At 42.3% G+C, this 10,763-nt stretch overlaps 1 protein-coding gene across 2 annotated transcripts in view; it reads left to right on the top strand.

Annotated features, from left to right (window-relative positions):
• The first annotated feature begins 882 nt into the window (after positions 1 to 882).
• Positions 883 to 10,763, top strand: part of LOC108255520 (metal transporter CNNM4) — a 36,338-nt gene continuing 26,457 nt past the window's right edge. Inside the window, exon 1 of one of the 2 annotated variants that reach the window (XM_047149731.2) lies at positions 883 to 2,309. In XM_047149731.2, the coding sequence (XP_047005687.2) occupies positions 935 to 2,309 (1,375 nt within the window). In that variant the 5' untranslated portion in view covers positions 883 to 934. The remainder of the gene's footprint in view (positions 2,310 to 10,763) is intronic. The other variant, XM_017451521.3, reaches the window with a different exon arrangement.

The following is a 10,763-nucleotide window of genomic DNA, read 5'->3' as shown; positions in this document are numbered from 1 at the left end:
CTTAATGCGCATTACCGCCACCTACTGGACTGGAGTGTGGGCAGCAGATTGACAGGATTAAAAAAAAATAATAATAATACCAACAATAATACATAAATAAACAAAAATAAATAACTATGTAGTCATACTAAATTACTAAAGTCTGTCACTTATCCAGGTATTTTTTTTAGATACTTTATTAGAGACGGTGCATTTTCCCAAATATTTTCCCAGGAAGTTCTTTGGTGTCATGTTTTGCTTTCCAATTTGCATCTCTAGCTCCGTTCTTTCCTTCTCATATCGTTTGCAGTCTAACAGAATGTGTTTACCCTCTCTTGTGTATTGCAGCTGGTGCAGTGTCCAGGAAGGGCTAAAATGCTACCTCGTCTCCGGTTTTGGCGCTTCTAAATGACGTCATCCCTGCGCCATTCTATAGTGTAACGGTTACACTAGGTTACACTGTAACCTAATGCACAAGATGATGAGCAGATGAATGAATAAGCAGCTGGCGCCCTCTGGCGAATATTCACTGCAACTACATGAAGATTTTCGTTATGCAGATTTCCCCGTTGCCAAACACAAGAGGGAGCCAATATTATGATAAAAGAGAACATTCAAGCAAATACATACATCATGTTGTGTTAAATAAAGGACTGAAAACACCCAAACATGTAGTAAATGCATTATGTCAAAAAAAAAGTAAACATGTAAGGTATTTTAAGATGACCTGCAAACTGAACCATATAATCTAAATTAAATATAATCTTCAAGTCTACCTTAAAAGCAGAGCAACCATTCAGTCCACCTTAAAAAAACAAGCCGAAGAGAGGCTCGTCCTGTTCTACGAGGTGACGTAAGAAACGCTGATTGGTGTTATGATAATTACGGGGCGGGGAGTGGCGAAATGAGTAGGTGACGTCAGAGCGTGAGCTCCCAGAGAGAGCGCATAACAAACATGGCGACAGGATGGTACGGAGGAAAGGGGATTACGCTGAGTTTTATTCTGTTGCTGTGGCCCGGAGTGAGCGAGACCGAGAACGAGAGCAGTATCTTCGGCATGCGCTTGGAGAGAAGCGACAAGCCCGCGGCGACCACCGATGACGGCATCGTCCAGGTGACGGAGAACAGCAGAATCCTGCTCAGGTTGTACGGACTGCACATCACCAATGACACCTGGTCGCAGGTGAGGTTCGTGGAGGTCGGGGACAACAGCGATGACTCTCAGAGCAGTGAGAGGTTTAACAGGACTTGCGCTGATTTCACCAAAGACATCATTATTGAAAGCGGCGTGACCGTGAACAGTCAGGGGACCTCAGGGGTATTGAAGATGAAGACCAAGCTGTTGAGGAAAAGTGAGGTGCAGAAGGATTACGCGCTGTGCATCAGGAACGACCAAGACGCGAGGTGGTACCTGCTGGGAGAGAATGATGGTAGGATCCGTGTGGTAGAGGAGAAGAAGTCCCTGCTTCCTCTGTGGCTTCAGGTGATCGTGATCTTCTGCCTTCTGGTGCTGTCTGGCATGTTCAGCGGTCTCAACCTGGGTCTGATGGCTCTGGATCCCATGGAGTTGCGCATCGTCCAGAGCTGTGGCACTGACAAGGAGAAGAAGTATGCACGTAAGATCGAGCCCATCCGAAGGAAAGGTAACTACCTGTTGTGCTCGCTCCTTCTTGGGAACGTGTTGGTCAACACGACTCTCACCATCCTTCTGGACGATCTCATAGGTTCAGGCATCGGAGCTGTAATCGCTTCCACCGTCGGCATTGTCATATTCGGTGAGATCGTTCCTCAAGCTCTGTGTTCTCGCCATGGCCTGGCGGTCGGTGCCAACACCATCCTGGTCACCAAATTCTTCATGCTGATCACCTTCCCGCTCTCCTATCCCATCAGCAAGCTCCTGGATTTCGTTTTAGGTCAGGAGATCGGCACCGTGTACAACCGGGAGAAGTTTTTAGGGATGTTGAAGGTCACTGAGCCGTATAACGACCTGGTCAAAGAGGAGCTGAATATGATCCAGGGTGCACTGGAGCTCAGGACCAAAACGGTCGAGGATGTCATGACGCCGCTTTCGAACTGTTTCATGATTCACAGCGATGCCGTGTTGGACTTCAACACCATGTTGGAGATCATGGAGAGCGGGTACACGCGCATCCCGGTGTACGAGGAAGAGCGCACTAATATCGTGGACGTCCTGTATGTGAAGGACTTGGCCTTTGTGGATCCAGATGACTGCACGACTCTGAAGACTATCACCAAGTTTTATAACCACCCCGTCCACTTTGTGTTCCACGACACCAAGTTGGATTCCATGCTGGAGGAATTTAAGAAAGGTGTGTTCGCATTGCTGGGGTTGCGTTAGCTCCTTTTGTGCTTTGTTTAGACTCTCTCATGCTTTTCAGGGTATGCTTGGGAAAATTACAGGTAGGTGACCTTTCATATTCCCCTTTTCCCCTCATAGCACTCTTCTCTAAGTGCCTATCACAAACCCTAAAACATATTCAATAGTACCTTCCAGGAGTATGACTTTTATTCTGCGAAAGTTTGCAGTGAACTAGAAGCTAGAATTGTTAAAAGCAATTTTTACCATTCTTATTTATCGCTTCTTCAAAAAGGGCGGTTGGTAGAGCGGGTTGTCCACTAATTGCAGGGTTGGTGGTTCGATTCCCGGCCCACATGACTCCACATGCCGAAGTGTCCTTGGGTAAGACACTGAACCCCAAGTTGCTCCAAATGGCAGGCTAGTCATTGGTGTGTGTGTGTGAATGGGTGAATGAGACCATTAACCATTTACCATCTCCATGCTTCTGGAACACACACACACACGCTCACCCAACCTACTGTCTCACTTAATAGTTACAGTAAGTATTATTACTCTCACCTCTCTCTAATTATAATCCATGTTCCACAACATCTCCCAAACTCTGTATGTCATATAGCGCTATAAATAAACTCTTTTCCTTTTGTTTTGTTTTTTTTCTTCTTGCCCAGTCATGTGTGGCTCAGTAGTGAAGGACATCGCCTACATTTAACCAAGGCCTCAGGTTTACAGTCTGTAACCCTTGCCTTTGTACGTAACACATACACTTACATTATTAGGAACACCTGTACACCTGCTTGTTCATGCAGTCGTCCAATCAGCCAATTATATGGACTGTCGAATATTGGAAAAGCATTGCCGGGTCTCTTTTCCAGTTTGGGTAAACCTGTACCCCCTGTAGCCTCAGATTCTTGTTTTTGAGTGACGGGATTGGAACCCGATACGGTGTTCACATTTTACGTTTACGGCACGTTTGTAAAGAGTGGTTATTCGAGCTAAAATAGCCTTCCTGTCAGCTCAAACCGTGTAAGCGTGGTCTCCTCTGACCTCTCTCATCAACAGGGGGGTTCTGTACACAAAACCACTGCTCACTGGGTGTTTTTGTTTTTTTTGTATTCGCACCATTCAGTGTAAATTCTAGAGACTGTTACGTGTGAAAATCTCAGGAGATCGGCCGTTCTGAAATACTCAAACCAGACCACCTGATACCAACGACTATGCCACGAAGTCACAGAGATCACACTTTTCCCCCATGAATATTAACTGAAGCTCCTATTAAAACGGCCAGTGAGTGTATGTTACGTGTTACGTGATATTTTTGCAGTATATCCCAAGATACTGTAAAGAGCCTTGTGTGCTCATTCACTCTGCTCTGTTTTATAGTCTTGGATGAAATATCGTATGTTTAAGGCCTAGGTTCAATATTCACCTTCATGCCTCAGTGAATGTTCTCACCTGGTTTCCCCTGAGACCTGGACATCCCTGGAACTGCGCTCGAGATTAAGCCGTTGCATGTTATGTTAGTCTTGTCACTGAATAATATACATATGCATATATATATATATATATGTGTGTGTGTGTATATGTATATGTAAAATATGAATATGAATGAGATGTGGCCGTGGTTAGGATAGTCTTTACTGAGTGGATTAACTACCATGTACGACGGCCACTATTCTTTCTGAATCAGAAACATAGGCATGTGGAACCAACTAGACAACTAGCTCTCCATACGCATACGTTGTTACACTATATTAGCTATTATGTTTCTGTCTAGTCAATTAAACCGAAGCATTGCACCAGGTAGGTTCCCCTGTTGGCTAGTTAATAAATTTTTGATATGTCCTCCCCTGTACAGTGATTATTAGAAATTGGCTTAAAAGTAAAGAACTCTTTTCTACATCAAATTTCAAGGTAGAACAAGGTCTGAAACACCAGAGACAACAAGACCTGATACAGCAATGGAGAGGGTTAAAAAAAAAAAGAGAAAAAGTTTTCATTGTGATATTTGGAGTGAATGAGTAGAACACTTTACAGCGTGTTTTGGTAATCCACAGGTTCTCGGACTTGGGGTGGTCTGAGATTTTTTGGACTCTTAAATTGAGTTCTGTGACCAATAATAACGTGGGGACCCCTGGTTTAATTAGTATAGGAGTAGAGTTAATGCAGAGGTATTATTTAAACAGCCTTGTGTTCTTCCATCTAAAACTGCTGCTTGTCGTATATCCGAGGTCTGGACCTGGATTTCTGATTTCTGTAAAGCTGTTTTGAGACAGTGTGTGTTGGTGAAGATGATATATAAACAATATTGAAGTGTTTATATCCCCGTGCTTGTTATCCACATGTTATCCCCGTGCTTTGGGGGTTTCCTCCGGGTACTCCGGTTTCCTCCCCCAGTCGTGCGTTGTAGGCTGATTGGCATGTCTAAATTGTCCGGTGTGTGTCTGTGTGTGTGATCGTGCTCTGCGATGGGTTGGCACCCCGTCCAGGGTGTCCCCTGCCTTGTGCCTGGAGTTCCCTGAGATTTTTAGGCTCCCCGCTACCCTGTATAGGATAAGCGGTACAGAAAATGGATGGATGGATGAAGTGTTTACACCCTTCTGAGTCAAGCAAAGCTCCATCTGAATCTTGGTGGAAACGTTTAAAACAATTTTCAGCACTTGTATCGCTGTCAGCTCCTGTAACAGCTCTTATGCTTGAACTGGTTTCCGCCTGACTTGTAAGTCTCTTTGGATAAAAGTAATTGGCAAACGAATAAATGTAACGTAATATAGATTTTACTGAAAAGACAGTCACGCTACTGACAGAAGTAGAGCGAAACGAGGCAGAAATGCTGCAGGAGCTTTGCAGGGGCTGAGCTGAATGTTCTTGTTGTTATGCTCCTAGGTGACAGTACACCTAGTGTCAGTACACAGTGTCAGGTCCTTCTGACTCTTATTGGACAGGAACGGTTCTTTTAGGAAGCCTTTTTAGACTGAAAATCGCTATACTAGGAAAACTTTGACTGTTAGAACAGTTTTAATAATTACCACAAGTCTGTTGGTGTAATTGCAACCTTTGTGTCATGGCATCATTAGCTTGTGTGTTTTTGGTTTTATAGAACAGCATGTCCATTTGGCTCAAATTGCTGCATTGACAGTTTTCTCATTCTCTGCGTCTCGCTCTGCTTCTCTTATGCAAGAGCTCGCCTTTTCCTGCTTGGCCATTGGCCAAGTAATGTGCAGTGACAAGCGAAATTGAAGCATTCGAAAGCGTTGTTGCCAAACACTTCTTCTAGCAGCCGTCATGTGACTGATGCCTTTAGCCGTTGTTTGGCTGACGAAAGGGCTGCACCTTTACTTTTAATTACCTTTCCCAGGGATCTGACTGATCTCGTCTTAAGTAGTGCATGAGGAAGTGACCTTCCACCATGGAACGAATTCAGAAAGCATCGTGGTGCTGTTTCCGGGTCAGTTCTAGTGTCTTTAGCGTGTGCTGATTACGATCTCGGTGTGGTGAGGGAGAAATCTGAATCTAGATCAGATACTTTATGGGTTATTACTCGTTTCTCGCAGGAGCTATACTTGCAGATCTAAGATTGTATAGTGCATCCTCGCTTGGTGTGCTTTAAACTTCGCCTTGTTTCACCTGACAACGTTTTGTCCAGAGCCTGGAATGCACCGGTCACCATCCCGTCCCAATCATAACAAGTGTAATAGAGCACGTGTTCGTTCCATTCTGTCGTCAAGTCTAATGACAAGATAAGAGCGATCCTTTAACCTTTTCTAAGCGTGTGTGTGTGTGTGTGTGTGTGTGTGTGTGTGTGTGTGTGTGTGTGTCTCTCTTGGCAAGGTGTGTCTTAGAGTTCAACAGGAAAAACATTCTTGAAATACAGTGTTTACAATACCAGAGTTTCCTGTCTGCACCTTATCAGCTTACTATTACAAACCGATTCGTTAGTACATTTTTGAGCTTTCTCTTCTTTTCTCCTCATCTCATCCCACTGTCCATTTATCATCTGAGCAGACAGAGTTGAATCTTAATTTCATCATAACTCCCTCAAAGTTGGCCAACAGCCATGATCCAGTACAGACATTTGTTGTTTCAACTCTGCTAAGTGGATTCCTTTTGCTCCATGTTTAGGCCCGTCATGTCATAAGCCTCTCAGTTTGTAATAGGATCAGTGTCTCTCTCTCTCTCTCTCTCTCTCTCTCTCTCTGTCTTTGTGTGTGTGTGTGTGTGTGTGTGTGTGTGTGTGGGCTTGGGTGTCTGTCTGATAGCAGTGTTTTCTCAATCACGTGCTTACTTTTTCTGCTTTCCCGTGCTTACTGTGCATTGAGCGTGAGCTTGATCGTGTACAAACTGTGTAAGAGGAGAGAGAAAGAGATGGAAAGATTGACAGCTGTCTAACAAATAAGAGCTGGAAAAATGTGGACATGACCTCTGCCTGTCCTCTCAGCTCTTTTGCCGATGGATCTCGAATCGCATCCGTACACACACACACACACACACACACACACACAGAGAGACAGCGTCATTTGTCAGCATGCTGTCAGGAGACACGCATGTGATTTGTGGCGTGCTGCTAATCCTTGAACTGTGTCAAATGCATACATCAGGGCTGGATGAACCAATGTACACAAACAAAAATAGCACAATGATTGTGTTAATATCTCCAGGAATTGAATATTTTTCATGAAAAAATTCAGGCTTCTCTATAATTAGCACTTTATTTATATAAGAATTTAAGCAGTAGTTTAACACAATAATAGAGCAACAAAATAATGTATTTTTCTGTTCTAGCATTTATGTAGCAGATACAGCATGATACAGTAACAAATCCATAATCCAACACTTTGTCCTTGCTTGTAAAGTTGATGGAGCTTGAAATAATGCAGCTCATTGATTGGTTAAACTCGGTCATTGCAGAATTATCCCATGGAGGCAGTATTGTAGAATTACTAGTTCATTTACTTATTTATTAGGTCCATCTTTATTTATTTCCCACAGTAATAGTTTCTTGTTGTTGATATGTACCTCACATTTCCATTTCTTGCCCAAACCGTGATCAGTGTAAAATCCTACTTAGGGTATAACATTAAAGCTGTTCTTGATCCTACCTCGTGCCTTGTAAGGCCTTGTATTTTAGTTATATTTTAATATCGTCTGACAAAGTTCACACTTAAAAGTACCACCCTTGGCTTTGTTTCGATTGCTCACCAGGCTTAAAAAAGGATTCCAGAAGCAGCCATGCAAGCCCAGGCCATGACACTACCTCCACCATGTTTCACAGATGAGCTTGCGGGTTTTGGATCATAAGCAGATCCTTTCTTTCTCCACACTTTGGCCTTTCTGTCACTTTGGTAGAGGTTCATCTCCGTTCCAGAACTTTTGTAGCTCATCTCTGAATTTCTTTGCGAATTCCAATCTGGTTTTTTCGATTCTTACTGCTGATGAGAGGTTTGCATCTAGTGGTATGGTCTCTCTATTTCTGTTCTCGGAGTCATCTTCGAACAGTGGTTTGTGATACCTTTTCCCCTACCCTGTGGAGTTTGTTGGTGTACTCACTGACTGTTGTTTTTGGGTTTTTCTTCACAGCTCTCACAATCTTTCTGTCATCAGCTGCTGCGGTTTTCCTTGGCCGACCCATTCGGTATCTGTTGCTCAGTGCACCAGTGGTTTCATTCTTTTTCAGGACATTCCAAATTGTTATATTGGCTATGCCCAATGTTTGTGCAATGCCTCTGAAGGATTTTTCCCTCTTTTCTCAGCTTCAAAATGGTTTGCTTTTCTCTCAAACAGCTCTCTGATCTTCACGTTGGTTTTTCCTTTTTAGCAGCAAATGCAGTCTTTACAGGTAAAACCGAAGGCTAAAACCAAGAGTAATTGTTCAGAGCTATCTATTATTTAAACAATCAGTCTAACCGGACACACCTGGATAACAAGAAACACCTGTCAGTCACAGGTCCAAATATTTATGCTCACCTACAAATGGGGTGGACAGCTTACAAAATGTGCTACGTTCTATCTGGTTTAACACGTCTACATATAAATACCAAGAAATAAAAGCAGAAATTCTAAACTTTCTTCTCATATTCATCTTTTGAGCTCAAACCCAAATGTCTTCAGTCTACAGGGGAAAAAAATCTGAATTGGCCTTGCTGTTCCAATTATTTCATAGAGGAATGCAAGTTGAAATCCTTTCAGCTTGAGCTACTCTGGCCATTCATTTCTGTCCTCTCTCAACAGCAAGGTATTTCCACTCACAGATCTGCCACTCACTGGATGTTTTTGATTTTTCGCACCGTTCTGTGTGAAGTCTAGAGAAGTGAGTATTCTTCCACACACAAGTCTCACAAGTCATGGTATTGCACAAATCGCTATTGCACATTGCCTTGTGGTCATAGTAAGTCGCAAATTGTTATTGCACATTGTTACCGAACACATTGCTTGCACCTGAATGACAAAAAAAAAGCTGTAGTATCTGTAGAAAGTATGTGTATAAAATGTACACACATGCTAGATGTAAGTTATTGTACATAACTGTGGCCTACAGCTATAATACCATACAAGTTTCATTATGGAGTATTGTTGAGTGTGTTGTTCATAAAGATGGACAGTGATTCATTAATGCATTCATGCTGTTATTATGAATGGGTGCTCATAAGTCCTCAAAAAAAGATCTTACTCGTTCAATAAGTGGTCATGGTCACGGTGACTCCGAAGCCTAGATCGAGAACCCTAGGCAGTTGAGGCAGGAGTCTATTCCAGGTCACCATCCACACACGCATTCACACCGTATCGGCGTGTCTTTGGGAGGAAGGATGACACCGGAGAACCCGGTGGAAACCCAGACAGACATGGGGAGATCATGAGAAACTCGACACATCGAGTAACCTGAGCTCACAGGGAGCTGTGAGGTGGCCCATAACGTACATTATATTTGTTAAAATTTCTCTGCATGGCTAGTCACATGACTTGTTAAGACATTCCTTTTCTGTGTTAAAAAAAAAATCAGCGTTTTTATATTACGTTGAATTATGGAGGTTTTTTATACGGTCGAAATGCAGCCACGTGTTCCGATATTAAATTATAATACGTGACCTTTCAATGGAACATCATTTAAAGATCACTGGAAAGTAATATGAGTAGCCTGGTGAGTTTCTCAAACTTTTTTAAATTTAATTTTATTTATTTATTTATTTATTTTCAAACCATTCTGTTTGGATTGGAATCGTTTCGATTTTTCATTTCTCCATCCTGTGTTCTGCTTTTTGCAGCACGACCATGTGCTGCTTTCAAAACAGTCAGATTTTTCATTCGTTATGAAAATCACTAGGCTTAGTCTGTTTCCATAACATTCATTTTTCATCAGAAATGTTTGGTCCTCTTGACTTTTTTTTTTTTCTTCTTCTTATTTTCTCTACTATGCGTCAGCTTCTGATTATGCGAATCGTGACTCATCTTAAAAAATTGATTGTTTTCCCCCCCACACATTGTTTAAATGGATACAAAAGTGTGTGTTGTGCCTTTTTAAGAAATTGCTTCTTTCATTTACTGACTCTAAAATACAGTCATTTTTTACACCTCAGCTAACAGGTTCAGCCAGTTGACCTTTTCACTGCTTTTTAGCGAATGTGAACAGGCTTTTATAAAACATTAACTATATTGTAACAGTGCAGTTTTGTGCTGCATATTTTTGTTTGTTTGATCTGCTTCAGTGAGATAACCCATCTAATCCTGATAAATAACCAACTGTATGCGTACGTGCCAAAGTGCTGAAAGAGGTGTCTGTGATTCCTCGTTTCTCTTATACAGCTTGTACATGTAGAAGACATGTTCTGTACACTTCATAAAAGCAGCCTGCCATTGAAAATATTCATTTATGTGATGTTTGAGCTTACTGTAGTTTTTTGTGTGTGTATGTGTGAGAAGTTAGATTTTAGTATGTGATTTAATTCAGACGGAAGCACTGAACATGCAGTGATTTAGCGTGGTTGGGTTTCTCCTGATATATAAAGACTTTTTGGGTTCATTATGAACAGTGGATTTATCGAGCGCTGGTGCAGGGGAAGTGTGCAAGCTCTGTTGCAGGGGAAGTGTGTAAAAGAGCTTTTATTCACTTCCCCTGTCGTAGAGCATGCTCGATTTTCCGTTCTACGGCGTGCACGCTCTTCCAAACTACGACATGCACACTCTTCTACTCTTAAGCATGCACACTTATTAAAGTATTCAGACTACAGATTACCAGAGCATGCACACTTCTCCTTGTACCAGAGCATGCACTCTTCTCCTGTAACGGCATTAGCTTTTTCTACCCTGGAGTATGCACTCTTCTCCCCTTCAGAACATGTTTACTTCTCATTCCAGTACATGAGAAGTGTGCATGCTGTCATACAGGAAAAAGTGTACATACTCTTGTATAGGTCAAGTTTGCATGCCGGTACCAGTTCTGAAGATGTGGCCATTCTTTAGTATGGGAAAATTG

Source organism: Ictalurus punctatus, chromosome 22, assembly GCF_001660625.3.
Source record: "Ictalurus punctatus breed USDA103 chromosome 22, Coco_2.0, whole genome shotgun sequence".
NCBI lineage: Eukaryota > Metazoa > Chordata > Actinopteri > Siluriformes > Ictaluridae > Ictalurus > Ictalurus punctatus.
This window is presented reverse-complemented; position numbering and strand designations above follow the sequence as displayed.